Source organism: Macadamia integrifolia, chromosome 2, assembly GCF_013358625.1.
Source record: "Macadamia integrifolia cultivar HAES 741 chromosome 2, SCU_Mint_v3, whole genome shotgun sequence".
In the NCBI taxonomy this organism is placed as follows: Eukaryota; Viridiplantae; Streptophyta; class Magnoliopsida; order Proteales; family Proteaceae; genus Macadamia; species Macadamia integrifolia.
In genome coordinates, this window is record NC_056558.1 from 27,537,557 (window position 1) to 27,554,990 (window position 17,434).

Consider the following 17,434-nt stretch of genomic DNA (forward strand, 5'->3'; position numbering starts at 1 on the left):
TGTGCAGTTGCTGCAAGTTTGCCTCTGTTTTCTCTTTGTTAGTAAACAAGTTCTGAATATAGTAAAGCTTCATGTAAGCTCCCTAGACAGTAAAAATGAATTCAATTATTTGATGGTTTTATTTACAAACACCCTAGATATCACATAAATTAATGGTCTTGTATAGTCCATGTAACATCATTAAACCATGGGTTACCAGAAGTTCCAAATATCTTACCTTAAATTTCCAAACTTTCTTGAAACCACCTGAAATGGCTGGCTCAGAAATAGTAGTGCAAGATAATAACTAGTTCATGCTAGTAGTATTTTTCTCCTCTCGTCTAAATTTTTCCACTGCAAGATGAAACCACAAGCCACGCCTCCGCTTTCTTTTGTCTGTAGCAATAAGCAAGTAGCCAGTATCATGTTTCAAGTATCCCTTCTAGATAGTAAACATGTAAACAGTTATTTGAAGCACCATTCAAAATGTCACAACTATCCCTGATATTAAATGAATCAGCTGTCTTTGTATAATGCATGGTCGATTCCATTTAACCGGCAGCTAACCATAAGGTTCCAAACAGATTAGCCTCTGTTTGCTTGATTACTTGAATATTCATATCAACAAGATTGAATGTATGAAACCATACAACATATTTCTGTTCATAAATGATGCCACAAGAAGAGAACGTATTTTGGACCATAGTATTCATCTTCTCCCGAATCCTTTGGAAATTTGTCAGAGGAAAACTAGAACATGTAAAGAGTAGAAATATTGAAAAAGTTATTTGACAGTAAAGCTAAAACTTTGCAGAAAGAGTCAGTATGTTGGTGAATTACCTCTAGTATTATAGTGCCAGAACTAAACTGGTAGAGGCTCTTCCTTTAGGACCCCACCCATTTCCATCCTCCATGAATGATCCACCAAAGATGATAACTCGCTGAAAGACCAAACCAGCCAAAATCAACATCAGATTCATAATGCCAATTTGGGAAAGAACATGTATTGAGGGACTACTTACTAGATTATGAGATGTCAATCTTCTAAAATTCTTATATTCGTGTTTCTCTTCATCAGGTTTGTAGAGGTGCAAGAGCACACGAGTTAAGGCATGAAATGGATCGGATGACTCAGATCCAGATCCAAAGTTATGGTCTATCCGGAACTTGATCCAAATAGGTTTGCGCTTCAAGATCTATATCCAACACAAGATCCAAATGGGTTATTCCTATGAACTCATGCTGTTTTTTTCCTCCCTCGCGCAGGGGGGGGCGGTGTGGGGATGTAAGGCTTATGGGACATGTGCAATATGCCAATATCCACCTACACAGGACCTGGATCCAGATACAATGAGTTTCAAGCCACTGACCCAAAATTCACCTTGAACTTAAAAAATGGATCTAACTTTAAGGTACAAACCCAAATAAAATGGAGTCATAAATTTTGGGTCAAGATTGAAACAGCCATATTGCCGAGTTGACTTGGTATCACCATATCAGCCACCGCCAATCCAAGTTGATTCAACACCCCTCTTTATGATGGATTCAGATCCTCTCCAGCCACACTGGGAGCCAAGCCCCAACTAACGGCTGGGAGCATCCAGCGCACGCACCCCAGCACCTGGGCGAGCACCCCAAGGGGCTCCCACCCTTCAGACAGGGCTGGGCACTCAGCGTGGCTTGAGAGGATCTGAACCCCTTTATGATTCTGCTGATACAGGCATATTTCGCCCAAGTTTGGACCTAGATGGCGATTTGACTTGTGATCAGCAGTGGCCAATCTGATCCTCGAGTTTGAGCCTTAAATCCTTGAATGGAATGGATGTGAATGAAGACAAATACAGGATCATACATGCTCTTCTTTTTTTTTTTTTTTTTTTTGCTAACGATGGGTATACCATTCAAATTTCACCAAAAGCAATGAAGAGCACTAAACAGCGCCGTGTGAGTGGCCCCAAGGAGGTAAGAGGAATCGAACTCAGAACCACATGCTTCCTGAGGCGAAGGTCCCTTGCCAACTCCGCTACCTCCTTGGGGTTTGGTCATACATGCTCCATTTTGTACCTTAGTAACAATAGAATCATTAAAAATATGGAAGCAAAAGACTCAGTCCTAGTGAAATAAAACAGACCATCATTTGGCTCGCACAGATACAGCATTTGATGTCAGTGGAAGTCTGTTTTACAAGATATAAGAGTTTGCCACGCAAGTTACTTCCTCAAAAGCACATGGCACTTTACTAATAACATCCTGAAGATGCTCAGCAAAACATGTTTGTGTGCTTTACCCTCATAGACAGTGTCATGAGAAGGGATCCATTGTCAAGAATACTAACACTTTCCCCCTCCTCACCTCACAAACCCATGCTGAGATTTATGGAAGTTGACATGCAGCTGCAGGCCACCCAGATATTATGTACCGACACCATACCCAGGTAAAACTAGCTAAAGAGTAAGAACAAAAATTGACTTTGAAATAAGTAAGCAAAGACATGAATGGACGAGGGTTGACAACAAATTTGCCTTTGAATACAAGGAATCACGAAACATGATACATGTAGCCGACTCCATTTATTCTCCATTTATTTGGGATAAGGCCTATTTAAGTGCAGTTGACTTGTACCATACCCATAGTAAGAAAGTTCGGGAACAACAATAATACGGGAACGGATACAGCAATTAAACAGACTATGGGTAATAATATTTTTCAAAAATCGGCTCAATAAAACATGTACGACAATGATAGTACGTGTTTAATATGGTTTCTTTGTAAAAATCTGGGAGCAAAAATACAGGTTTAATCTGGTATTCAGAATACACTAAATTGATTGTTTGCAACTAAATTATAATCTCCCATGCTTTTATGGTATCATTGAATTCTTTTCCATTGTTTTACTCATCACTTGGTCAAAATGGATCACTAGGGTGAAACTGGGACAAACATTAAAGCGGTTCAGCTTTACTCCAATATTTAAACTATAAACCCAGAGAAAATGCTCATGTGCTAGGGCCCTGTAACACAAGTATAAGTTAGGTCTATCAAAGGACTGATCTTTACTCAGAAAAACAAAATGTAAGTCCAAAAGCCAGTTGATGGAACCATATTTATGGGACAACGTTAAACTATCAAGACATAAATGGAATTTGATTGCAATGGATACCCATTGATGCCATTTTATATGTCATTCACAACCCTACTCCTGTTCTTTCTTTGCACACTCTCTCATTCTCTTTCTCACTCATAAACGTTTGAAGAAGCAGCAACAATGAGCAGTGGCAACGACAATGGCAAGTAGAGGCAGAGATGAGCAATGGTCCAGGGTTCTCCATGGACAAGGACCAGAGAATCCACTATTATTTGAACTCAGGAGCACTAATTGTGAAAGAGGGGATAAATCAGTATCGCTCCTGAGAAAGAATTAGATCCAAGAACATGACGAATCTCATTTCTGAAGCTCGAGAAGCCTTAGACGGAAACTCACTCACACGCTGGCCACCACTGATCTCATCCAGGAACGAGGACGAAGAAGAAGACAGTAAGGGTTAGGGAAATTAGGGGTTTTGCGATTTGGAATTTGGGATCAGGAAGGGCGAGGGTTAGAGGAATTTGGGGTTTTACGTTTTTTTTTTTTCAATTAAATGAATAATATGCATATTTTCATGTATAATATGTCCTTCATTCAAAATAGTGTTTTTTTTACCGTACCTACGTAATTATACGGAAAAACATGTTTTATTAAATTAGACGTTCAGATATTCATATAATATGCGAACTCAATAACTATAACCATACCCAGGTAAAACTGAAGTGGCCACAACTGCACTGCTAGAAGCCTAAAACTATTTGCACTAATTTAACAATTTTGGCCAACATAGCAAGATCAAAATACTTTGGAAGTGGATGAACTTGGTTGAAAGGGATAAGACTTACTTGAGATCATGGCTAACAACGAGTATAGTTAGCTTCTTCTTTAGGTGCTTTAGCAACTTTACAACATCTGTACGAGCCTTCCAATCTGATCCCAAATTAGCAAATGCAAATCATTGATTAGGTAAATTACTCCCAAATATAAATCTTGTTACCAAAATTTCAAACGAAAAGGAAGGGGGGCATCAATTGCAGAGTTATGGAAACCGGCCTATCCCCTACTCCACCTTGAGTACAAGGAGGTGGTTGCTGGGTCAACCCATGAGTCAACCACCAGAGCAAACAGTTTCGTCTTAACTCACATACATATATTAAATATATATATTTAGGAGCATGGATAATTTGTGATACAGAATAAGATGTAATATATAAAATCCAAGTCTTATTTGGAGATTGGGGTTCAAACACTTACTGAAGGACATATGATTATACAAATGACTGATGGGTGCACCGGTTCAACCAGCCCAGTCAAATAAACCGTTGACTAGTCAACAGATGTGTCAAGAAACAGGTTTGACGGTTGATCCTCCCATTGGTCATAAAACTTCATTTTTCCGTTCCTTTTGGAACCCAGAAGTCCAGGATTGGAAATCATAAAATGCATACCTAGACCAGCAAGAGGCTCATCCAACACCAACAAGTCTGGGATTTGTACCTAAAGGGGAAAAAATCTCAGATCAAAATACTACCTTAATGCCACTAATGGTACAAGCATCATTTTATTACTCCTTGGCTTGTCAAAATATGATTCTTACCAATTGAATTGCCAGGGCAAGACGACGCTTATAACCACCACTTAGAGAGTGAGGATCTTCATCCAATGATATCCCACTGAGTCCAACCTATAATTTGAAAAAAATGGAAAAAGAAATAGGGTTTCCATTCAGAGAAACGGGATGAGGTTTCGGATCAATATCAAATAACACCATGTTCAACCATCTTGAGTATAATTACCCAATTAATTGCTGTTTGGAGTCTCAAAGCAAGCTGTTCCTTCAACGGAAAGCCTCCCTTCTGCCTTGGCCACCCAAATGTAACTTCATCAAGTACTGTGTCTGCCAGGAAATACCTATTTCAAAACATATAATAATGATAAGTTTACAAAGAAAAACATAAAATAAAAAAAAAAATCAAAAGGAACCAGATGTTGGTCAAAACTCTAAAGGAAATAAAAAACTATCTAATGAATTTATAAACAGGTTTCATCCCATTCTCAAATGAAACAAATTTAAGGAAACACAACAAAAACTTGATCACTTCATAGCATGAAATAAGTCTGAAATGCATGCAGGAACCCCCTTAGAAGAATGAGTTACCACTTACCAGATTCCAAAATGGATGAAAAGTAACTGCCACATCATCCTGCTTCTTTTTTTGGGTGGAGGGTGGGGGGAGAAAAAAAAAAGTGGTAAAATGTATACAACATTACTCAATTATGATGCAGCGACAAACTAGAACCATAACTTGTCTGTCATTAGTAGGGTATGGGCTAATTACTGGGCTTTCATTTTTAGTTGGTTTTGATTATTATGGGCTTAACTTTGAGTCCCAACTATTAGGTCATGGGGAGAGCACAAACCTACTTAAGCTTTCAAGTGATGTGAATAATTTCGCAATTCTGTATTATTTAAAAGAAAGTCCAGTGAACAGTAGCTTTTCAGAAAGTCTAGTCTCTATATTAAAGAACCCCCTATAAATCAACTCAGGTCAGCAAAACTCCACCAACACAATATTGACCACCCCCCCAGGAAAAAAAATCCTTTGTACAGGTGTATTTCTGTTCACCACCAATACTTTGCCGATCAACTTGGGATGGGATGAAAATTGGTGTTATCTGACCTGATCCTGGTGTTTCCAGTTTTAAATCACTGAGTTTAAGTCCTTAAATATAGAATCACAAAGACAAAACGGATACTCTTATGTATGTTTTGAATGGTGTGTTTTTAGATCCCTTAGAAAATCAAAGGTGGCACAACAATTAGATACTAATGAAGGATTGGATTCCTAACATATCATAGTAAATGTATTATGGGAAAAGGCTGGGCACGCTGCTGAGGTGCCCATCCTGTGTCATTCTCTCTCCCTTCCCTTTGGAAATTACCTCCATGCCCCTTGCATCCCAGCTCCAACCCCCCCACCCAAAAAAAAAAATGGTTGAGCTCTCCCATGTATTGTATAGCGACCATGACTTTGATGAGATGGAAAAAACTCTGGTTGCAGTATGAAGATGTGGTTTGAGCCTGAGGGTGAACACTTCATGCAAAAAAATGCCACAAGTTAAGACTGACCCTGATCCACCTGTCCTACGACCCTACAAAAGTAGGACTGCACCAAGTTAGTCCCAACTTAATGGGGTCGGCTACATGGATCCATACAAAACAAAGTCAGGAAAAATGGGGTCCAAACATAAAAGGAAAAATGAAGAAAATATGAAAAAGGAAAAGATAAAGAAGCATGGCATAGAGATGAAAGATGAAATTAAGACGAAAGGGGCACAACCCAACAAGGTAGGAGAAACTCAGCTAGATGCGGTCGGCTCATTGTTGTCAAGGTGTCATGGCGACCCAAGGCGGTGGAGGGGTGGCTAATCGATTTGACAGTGAATCGCCCGCTATGGCATTGCCATGGCGATCAAATCGCTCGTGTTTTTTTTTTTTCTAAAGTTATTTTGTATGTTATAATATATACCCTATGACATAAAAAACTAATCAACATTAAGTAACATCAAGTCATAGAAATCAACATAGTCACGCTCACATCAAGTCATAAAAAATCAACATAAATTATTGACATTTAGAGAAATGCTCTCCTTCTATAATATTTTTTATTGGTCAAATGATTTTATTCTTAGATGAGACATTTTGTATAAGGTATAACACAAAACTAGTTTTCCAACAAGTCTAAGATTACTTAAATCTGAGTTGTTATGACAAAGTTATATTCTGGTCAAACTTATTTTAAAATGTGCGAATGTTGTTAATCGCCTGAATGGAAATAATTTTATTGACATCAAAACAAAAGATTATTTTACCGAACTTTTGGTTTTTAGCATTCGAAAGTTGAAAATCACCCTTCAACCAACAATCCAATTTTTGTTCTTAGACCGGTGGGTTGACTTTTTATCCTTTTGGAATTTGATTTTTAAACTATTTTTATTGGATTCAAATGGGTATTTTCTTATTTATGAATAATATCTTAAGTAAATGAAATAACAAAATATAAAAACATTTAACTAAATGGTATTTAGCATAAATAAGGGCAAAAAATATTAGTCAGCATACAATGCAACAAGGCAACAGTCGCGTAGGCTCCAGGCAAACCACCTGGACGCCAAGGCTGCGACGCCTTGACAACTATGGGTCGGCTACATGGATCATGGCCCTCCAATATGCTCTATCCGAGGCCATGCCAGGGACAAGACCTAGACTTTGCATGCCATTCATCACAACTTCTCCTATGGTCACTTTAGGCCTGGCCTTAGATCTTTTAGCTCACTCAATTGTCATCATATCAGTCCTCTTTACTGGGGCATCTCCAGGCCTCCGTTGAACAAGACCATACCACCACTGCACCGGGTTACAATCCTTAATACAAGTATTATCCACCTACGCCATGCTCATCACATTGACATAAAGTGTAAGCTGCACAAAATTAAAAGAACTATATGCATTGTACAATCAAGATGGTGAAGCATATACCACACATCTTCATCTCCAAAAAATGCATCATAGGGGATAGACCGTTGTGGCATTAACCATTAACATATTGAATCTACAGGATCTACGACCTCCTTATTTGGAAATACAGTTTTGCAGAAATTATACAGGACAGTCTTTGGCTTTGAAATTATTGCATGTACTATATGCAAGGTTCGAGGTCTCGGTTTTACAAAGGCCAAAAACCGAGTTCTGGCGAAATCTTGGAGAAACCATGTGTTCTTGGACAGGACAACTTGGGAAAACTCAAGGATGGGTTTCAGTGGCCATATGGCCAAGTTAGCCCCTCAAACTGCTCATCTAGCCTATTTTAGGCTTTCTAAACACAGTGGAAACATCAGATTTTTAAAAATCAAAGCCAACATGTACTTTGACTTCAGACATAGGTTGGTAGTCTATGTTGTAGGTCTACCTTAGGCTATTCCACACAATATCTAGTACTTTTATAACATGTGTAATTCAAGTATAAGTGTAAAACAACTTTATAAGCACAAAGGCAATAAAAGACATCAAAAAGTGTCAATCTTCAATCTCCAAGTGTTGAAGTCGATAATCTCTACTGTAGAGGTGAGATGGCAAGAAGAAGCACCAAAACACAAAGTCTTATTGGGTTTTCTTCACACAGGACGAGAAAGGTGATATCTAGCGAGAAATGAGAGAAATCTCATCGAAATGGGGTTTAAAACATCATGTGACTTGGTCGAGTCGAGTCGAGTAAAAACCAAGAAATTAACCAAAATCTCGGCGAGAAAACAAGATTTCGAGCAAGATATTTGCATTAGAGAAAGTCAAAAGGATGCCACTCAAAAATTAAATTCCCTTCATGCATGGGTAAATAATAACTCTCTGATTGCAGCCTCATTGATTGAGCAGCTAAGATGTTGCTGGCCATCCAGATTTTAAAAATCCTTACTTATTTAGCAAGGGAAGAAATCCTTGATACAAATAAATGTTTATCTTTGACATCCATCCAAAAAGAAGAAAACTTAACCAACAAGATTTAAATTAGAAGAGACTATACTAAATCTCCAAAATGACTAATACCCTAAGGCCCCATTTGATTAGATGTGAAGTGAAGTGAAAGACATAAAATGAAATTTCATTTGTAAAGTGATGTCATCATATATAAAATAAATTTTTAAGGGGGTGTTTGTTTTTGGAAGTAAAGTTGATGTCATCATATAAAATGGTAAGAGAACATGTGGGGACTACAACATAAGGAAAACAGAAGGCGAAATTCCAATTGTCTTTCTGCAAGAAACAAATTATGGTTATTTTAGCTGAAATAATACCAACCCAGGGGGAAGTGAAGCAAACAAAATTGTGCATCACAATTAAACATATAGAAATTGGTCTTGTACACAAAAAACTGTTGATGTAGTTCCACTTTTGCACCCCCCCCCCTTTCTTATTTATTTATTTTTTTTTTTTTTTTTTTTTTTTTTGGGAGAGATGCACTTTTGACTCCTTTCATCACTAGCTCATTTCAGTTTTACTGACGAAAAAACTTTATTTCACTTCACTTCACTTCACATAAAATCTAACCAAACAGATCCACATGGCTGATGGCCCCATTTGGTTGGAAGTGGAGTTAAGTGAAGTAAAATTGAAACAAATTTAGAAGAGCGAAATGGAAAGTTTCTAATAGCTTCCAGGAGTAATTGTGTAAACAACTCAAAATCCATAATAAACATGGTAATTGAAATTTACATCACTTTTCAACCAAAATATCACAAAAAAAAAAAAAAAAACCTCCTACTTTCTCTATGTTGTAGGGCCCAAAAGTCGTAAATTTGTAATATCGCCTTCCATCAATGCTTTCTCCAACCATATACCACAATTTGAAAGTTTCTTTTATAATTTCTTTTCATTTCACTCTACTTCACTTTACTTTTTTTTTTTTTTTTTTTCTGTTTATTCCCTTCACTTCTAACCAAATGGGCCTTAGTAAAAAAGTTCACAAATTCCCCATATTTCAAATCTCTCTTCAATTATCGTGGGTCCCTAGTGAAAAAAGACTTGAGACAATCCTGCAATGGGTCAAGAGGAAATCCACTGCCAAAATGGACTATATGCATGACCCGTATCCAAGGGAACAAGAGGCACCAACTTTAGGCGCATACCCAAGAAAGGACCCAATTTGAGGCTCAATCAAAATCCCAGCTGTTTCAGCTTACCTACACCGCATGTCATCCCTTGATACTTCCACTTGCTCAAACTCTTAACAGATCCATTTCCCATTTCTTCTTTAATTAAGTGCATGCTAATGTAGAATGGTACATCCTTTCACATTTTACGCTTGTACAAACATGTTCTACAAACATAATTGCAAGCAACAAGGGACGTTGAATTTGTCACAAAAAAGATCACATTTAATTCAAGAGAACCATGAGCAAGTAGTAGAAAGATATGTTGGGTTCTTATTACCATTGTGAATATTTCAAAGGTCAAACCATTTCTTACACAAGTCCAAACCCCTGCCCCCACCTAACTGAACCCCAATGCCCTTTTTAATGCATGTCTATCTATGATGTGCATTTAGAAAAGTTTTGGCATGTCCATGAGGCTGGATTCACAAGTCCATCTGGATCATTCAAACTCCAAGCTAAGGAATGGAATGGACTAACTTCTAAAACTTCTCTTCTTTCTTTCTTCCCACCCCACCCCCCAACAAAAAAAAAAAAAAAAAAGCATCCCCAACCTCCATTGCCATGAAAATTCCTTTTTGATTTGAAGGGCCAAAAAAATAATAAATTAAATCAGTACTTCTTAAAGATACACTCAAAGAATTACAATTTTCAGTAAAGTGCATCTATCTAGTATCTATAATCGCAAATAATAAAAAGTGGCACACAATGATTAGAATAGCATCTAATTTAAGGAAGATGTTCTTTTTAAACAGTAGTTTCTATCATTTAAAGATTCACTAGAAGCCAGTTTATTATTCATACCTCTCAGGAAACTGAAAAACAATGCCAACTCTCTCTGGAGGTAATAATTCAGGTAGCTGATTTGGCTGCCCATCACTTCCATATCTTTGAAGACATATGGACCCCGATGTTGGTTTGTTTAACCCAGCAAGAAGCTAGGGGGAACAAACAAGGAACTTTAGCAAATTTCTTAATGTGTATGACATGAAATAGAAGGAGACCAAGAAAGAGAGACAGGCCTGCAAGAGAGTTGTTTTTCCACTTCCACTTCGTCCAAACACCAATCCAAAACTGCCACAATCAGCACAAGTAAGCTCATAATGATTAGCTTGCCTTTCCTATGAAATATCTACATGATAAAATATGAATTCTAGGTACCCATTGGGCAGACTGTAAGAAGAGACTACCAATGGCGCATCTATGACCATAGTGAATATGGAACAAAAGGAGGGGTTCCACAGGTCCCACCTAAGAGACATGCCATGCTAAAAGCTGAACTAAATCAAATAACACATCAATCCATCATATTCTTTTGGATGATAAAACTAAAACACAACAGGAACAGAATAAGTTGACACTTCCATGACAAGGTTACCTCGGTACCATCAAAAATCCATTTATGTACTACCAAAGCAGAAATTGGTACCCACACTTGCCCCTAGTGCCAATATATGCTTCTCGTAGACCATCCCTTGTGATCTAGCTGGCTAGGATCCTTGAATAAAATAAATAAATAGCATTTCTAATTAACAAATCAGAGTCAGACATACCTTTTCTCAGGAAGGGAAAGACTAACTCCATTCAAAAGGTTGTACTGGGTTCCAGGGGGTCGATAACTAACATCCCTAACCTTAAAGAAACAAACTAAATTGTTAGAGGATGTCCCAGCACTTTTAGTTCTAAACTCCCATGAGAAAATTTTAATAGTAAAAAAAAAAAAAAAAAAAAAAAACAGTTAAATAATACTGAAAGTCAGTTGCTCCAATTAAGAATGTAAAACAGTATTAAAGCGGATGATAAAAGGGAAACCTACATTCTGAACTGAGTTCTTCAAAACGTATTTATCATGACATCTTGTGCACTGTCTTGCGGAATTTATCAAAAGGAAGATAACCAAATTCTTATAAAATTAATACTGGCCTAATTAGCACTAATGGTAGTTGTTAGGTCATAAAGATGGTGTCTCCACCATGTCAACATCAGCTGCCACAAAAGATAAATATGACCAGCAAATGAAAAGGCTAGGGTCGAGTAGATAGTACAGAAAGGAATCAAATTTGCAGCAACTCATATTTGTATGGTTTGATCATGAAGCTCAGGTCCTCACGCAAACAAATTAACCAGAAACTCATTTTGTATAGTTCCATGATGTCATTCAAGGTCCCTCAAAAAAAAAAAAACAAATTAATCAATTATAGTCAAGCTCTTTTCGTTTCAGTTCCAACCAGGCAGTAGTTGAAAACTCAGCCAAACTGTAGTCATCTACCATATTCAAGTTTTCCTCTGATACCAAGAATCAATCTTTTCTTTTCTTTTTCCCCCTTGATATGTGTAGGAGCTTATAAGAAGAATATAAACTCCAAACTTGACATATTATTAAGTAGAATAGACCTGCAGATGATAGGAAATTTTTTCTTCATTTCCTCCATCCTATGTTAAACAGGTTGCAAAATGGGGGTAGGGCACCCGTCAAATAATTCCCTTATGATACCTTCTTTCATGAAAATATTGAATCTTCAGTTTGCTGGGTAGGAAGTTATTTACGAAGTCTCCGTCTCCCCTGCTCCTTTTCCTTCTACTTCTGCAACAGGGGTTGTAGCCAACAAATATTTTCCGGTTTTTGCAGGCCTCTTAATCAAATTTCTTTGATTAATAATAATAGTAATTACTATAGCAAACACCAACAAATACGAAAATTAACAAACATAGACCTCCACAACACAGAGATTTAATGAGGTTCACACACCGATGTGACGTGCTACGTCCTCGGGCGAAGAAGATGTTTCACTATGTAGAAGAGAAATTACACCCAAACAGTGGCGAGAAAACTCGTTCTGAAATCCTAGCTCGAAAAACCCCCAAATTACAACTGCTTGTTCAACAAGACGATAGTACATTATATACTTCTCCAAGTCGTGGGTCGATCCATCTGGTCGCGGTCGCAGTCGATGGGGTCATTCTTCAAAATGGGTCAAGAATTTGAGACAAACTCAATAGTAAGAGTAATAAAAAAGACCAGAGTTTCATGAAAATCAGTTACAGAAATTCAGACCTCAAGCTTCAGTTCCTGAAATTCCAAAATGCTTCATAGCCAGCTCTGGCATTCTCTTTTCATCAGTATTAAATCTTAACCAGTAAGAGTAAAAAAATTATTAAGAAAGGCAGAACCAAAATGAATGAAAAACAAGAGAAAGAAGAAGCAACACTCATTGAAGGCAGGAGCATAGAGGGCAGGCCCAAGAAACATAAATGCACCAAGGTTTACATTCTAGCAAGACCCGGATAAAGAGTCCCTAACCAAGAATCTTCCCATAAATTTAAACTCCTGAGGTGTATAGCCATCAGAATTTCTGCTCAATTGGCCCAAAAAGTAATCAATTGTGTGAAATTGATTCCTCTCATGGTCTGACTTTCTGTAGGAGTAAGTGCGGCCGTTTTCAACCAAACAGCACATAACGGGTGACTAGTTCTTCCATTTAAGACTTAGACTTTCCTAAAGTCTATGGTACCAATTGCATTGGCGGTCAGCATAGCTTGGCTTTTAAAGCCTTATAACGATTAATCAGTGCGGAAGTTTAAAGGAACACGGAAAGTATTGGGTTTTTCCAGCAAGTAATGTCACCGACGAGGCCAGTGTCGTAGATACTTATCAAAATGAGACGGTTAACTCGAAAAACTAGTTAACTAGCGAACCCAACTAATGAATTATCAAAAAGTTTCTGTGGGAAATTTGATCAAACACCTCCAGCATTGATGTTTTGGGACATCAACCAACGTTAGTTGTCGGAACTATAGCTAGAAAACAAAACTTTGGCGTGGAACTGAGAATCTACTAAGAAGCACACTAAAGGAAAAAGGAATTGAAGAATTTATAAGTACGAACAGAAGGATGGCGACACTTACTTCGATACAACAGTAATCGCAGGAGACTCTCAATGCTTTGGAGTTTCTGAGACGCGAACTGCTGTCGAAGAAATTAAATCAGTTATGTGAACTGAAAATAATACTCAGAAATAGAGTGATCACTGAACGAGGGAAAATTGCCTGGAATCTGATTTGACTGAGACTGTAATCGAATAAGGCTCGAGCAATTTCGAAGCCAACGGGAGTGGTGAGAACAGAGTACCCATTTTGAAGTCTCTCTCTCGCTCTCTGATCCGAACAAAAAAATCCTCTCACCAGTCACCACTGATGCGAACACCAGTAACGAACAGCGTCTAAACAGTAAACCCAACCTCAAACGGCTACTTACAGATGACAAAGTGGGATTCAGTGATGTTGGGGCTACGATGTTCCGTATTCCGTCGTATGCATAAATGGGCTGATTCCGAAAGGCCTTTAAAAGGTTGAGGCCCCAGTGGGTTTAAGGCAAGGTTCAATTCATTTGAAGAAATTTTTTTTTTTTTTTTTTTTTTTTTTTTTTTTCTTTTTTTGACAAAAGTGAATAAATACTTCACATAAAAATATGGGTAGTACTCTATCTGAGAGCGTGACCTACACAAGTGCTCCATATGTCTATCTTTTTGTTCAAAAAATTAAGGTTGTGTTTGGTAGTCAAGAGAAGAAAATAAAAGAAATGAAAAAAAATAAATAAATAGAAAAGAGAAGAAAAAAAAAATAGAAATAAAATGAAATGGAAAGAAAATGAAAAAAGATTATGTCTGATAGGCTACCAAGAAAAGAAAATAAAAGTTTTTATATTTTCTTGGGTTTTCTTGTATTCTAGACGACTTTTTTTTTTTTGGCAGTACAGAAAAACTTCACCATTCCTCACGCAAATTTTGAAATTCAAAAAATTAATTTTCTCTTAGTTCATAATATTTACCAAATATAATGGGAATTCTTAAACTAATAAAATAATACAATTCTCTTGGCTACCAAACACAGCTAAGGGGGCATAATCATCTTTTCACATGGGGAGGATAGATGGACAAATGGAATTGGTGGCATTGGCCACGCTCTTAGATGAAGTTATTTTTCTTAAAAATATAGAGTGAAAATGTACATGATGTAATTACTTTTGAAATCAAATTGCTTACGAAGGCGATGAAATATAAAAAATCACGCTCATAAAACGTGTTGTCATGTATGAAACTATATGTATGGAGAGCTGGATCTAGACTCTCAAATCATCCAAGGGCTTTCATTTTTCTCATCCAAGAAGAAAGCAAGAAGGGAATAATAAAGAAAAAGTTAAAATGAAAGAATAAAAATATGCGAACTAGAATTAAAGAGGGGAATTTTTTTATTAACACCCTTTCAGGTGTCAAACAATTTATAATCTTATGTTTTTACCCTTTGAGATTAGCACTCTTTTTTATTTCTTTTCCTTTCAACAATGTTAAATCCAATCATTTCATGTGTGTATTTGATGGCAATAGCCATACCTCATGCATGAGGCTCTCACTACTACAAGGTTTGAGGAGAGGCATATATATATACAAGCTTATCCCACAATTTTTGTAAAGAAGTTATTTCTGGTTATAACGAAGCAACCTTACCATTGCATCGAGGCACACCTTCTAAACAAAAAACATCGTCAATGATATTTGAGTTTATAAATTGAACACCTTATATGTCTTTAGGAATGGAATAGATCATTGGACCACAAAAGGGCACATTTACTTGCGCTAATATGTTTGGTCTTGAAAATGTTTATGTTACCCTACCCCACCGGCTTAACCCGACACTTACCCAGCAACCCCATTACCTACCTGGTTAGTTGTAGCACCCAACGTCGCATTTTCACTGCTGAGTCATTACCCTGGGCACTTTCTATTGCACGCTAGTTTTTCAGTGGAATGTTTATCTAACCAAGAGCTTCAGGGGCCTGAGTTGCCTGAGTCGTAAGGGATGCCCATAGTTTCAGTTTTTACGTTGATATTGCATGTATAATTGTGTAGCCAACTATTGCATCACCTTGTTTATTTGATTTGCTGTAGCTAGTTATCACTTATTGTGTTTGCCTATCATATATGCAATGTGTGCTACTTGCTTCTCTTGTATGCTAGTTCTTTTATATTAACCTTGTGCTTCTCCCTATATGTAAGTGAAAAAGTTACAGAGATTTATTGTCTGGTATTCAATACTAGTGAATTTGATTAATGTTTGGGTGGTAGTAGAATCTTAATGTTTCGTACAATGAACGTTGGTTGTTTATCATGTGTGTTTAATTTATTTACTGACAACACTTGTGTATTGTGCTAAGTTTAAGCACTTATCTGCATCCTTTTGTTTTCTTGCCTACTATATATATATACTAGTAAAAGCACATGTGCAAATGCACGTGTGGTGAAACATTTTTTTAGTGTGTGTAGATTTATGTGAACAAAAATAGCACCTTCATCATATTTTCAAGTATTTCAAATTTTAGTTATGATTCACTTTTTCTTTTCTGTTTTGGATTGTATGTCCAAATGCACCTGTGGTCTTGTGTTGTGTTGTGTGTGTGTGCGTATATGAGAGAGAGAGAGAGAGAGAGAGAGAGAGAGAATTAATCCTTATTTTGCAAAAGGAGTGTGATATGAAATATTGCACATTTATTCTAAGGTAGAAGTATTGAACAATATACATCATACAACCTGACTTAGAGCTCTTAATGTCGAGGCCTAAAACAATAATTATTAGCCTCTATGATCTTGAGGTTGACAATCTTTGATTGAAAGGTTGGAACTGTATACAAATAGAACACCTTGAAATATTTATCTTTTAAATGAGTAGCTATCACTATTGAGTCTCCTTGTCGGCGCCTCGAGTTCACAGAATATTATATTCTATATTTTGGAACTAATTCAAAATATTGAAATAGAGAATCATCCAACCATATAAAAATCCAAAAGATTATACTGGTTGTTTGCCTAAATTGGCAAAAAGAGAACCCTTTGAAGTCAACTACTGGTACAGCATGAGGCTGAGACAAAAGGGCAGCCTCTGCTATACATCATGAATTAATAGTAGATATGTGAAGAACATATCAATGTTCTGAAATTCACATTGCTCTAATTTGTATGAAAAATGCAGATCAAGAAATAAAAAAAATATAATTAAATGATATATAGAAAAAATGTATAGTTCCAAGAAGCTCATTTAGGAGTTAATTAACTCTTTGGCATGCACTTTACTTCAAGCAGATGGTGAGCTTCTCCAACACCTCAGGTAAATCATTCCATTAATAAATAAATAACATGTATTTTGGAAACTCTGAAATCTATGGTATTTCTTTTATGATATTTTGATATTTTGCCAATCTACGTTTCTAGAAAGTGGCACTCAGATAGATTAGCAAATTCCTATTTTCTATTATATGTAAAACTCTATGGGCATTTCAAAGCATTATAATGTGACATTTTTAAGGTGTCCAATATGGCTATTATGGAGACACACACACACACACACAAAAAAAAAAAAATCCTTCTTTTCGAAAATGCCAAAAATAATAATGTGGGGCCTTCAAACTCTCATGTAGGTCAATGCAAATGGAGTCTATATTGTGTAGGCATGGTTTCCCCAAATGTGAACATGGGGCAATATGTTAAGAGATCTCAAATTTGCGTGCTTGCAAGCCAAAGAATCAGTCCATAAAATCCCAATGCAAAATAAAAAGAAAAAAAAAATTCTTGGTGGATGGAATAGGATGCATGGTTCATATCAAACCAAGAACTC

The 17,434-nt window shown here is 36.9% G+C and overlaps 1 protein-coding gene across 3 annotated transcripts; it reads right to left on the reverse strand.

Moving 5' to 3' along the window:
• Window positions 1–819: 819 nt before the first annotated feature.
• On the reverse strand, window positions 820–14,104 carry LOC122062482 (ABC transporter I family member 11, chloroplastic). Of its 3 annotated transcripts, none has more exons than XM_042626133.1 (10): window positions 13,817–14,104; window positions 13,676–13,736; window positions 11,323–11,402; window positions 10,792–10,843; window positions 10,574–10,707; window positions 4,861–4,975; window positions 4,662–4,748; window positions 4,513–4,561; window positions 3,910–3,994; window positions 820–920 (listed from the first exon to the last, which is right to left on the reverse strand). In XM_042626133.1, the coding sequence occupies exons 1-10, from the start codon at window positions 13,900–13,902 to the stop codon at window positions 842–844; spliced, it is 828 nt and encodes a 275-aa protein (XP_042482067.1). In that variant the 5' UTR covers window positions 13,903–14,104; the 3' UTR covers window positions 820–841. The 3 variants fall into 3 exon arrangements, with proteins under 3 accessions (XP_042482067.1, XP_042482072.1, XP_042482078.1); XM_042626138.1 differs by having other exon boundaries at window positions 13,676–13,733; window positions 13,817–14,103; XM_042626144.1 differs by lacking the exons at window positions 11,323–11,402; window positions 13,676–13,736; window positions 13,817–14,104 and adding an exon at window positions 10,931–11,316.
• Window positions 14,105–17,434: the final 3,330 nt, after the last annotated feature.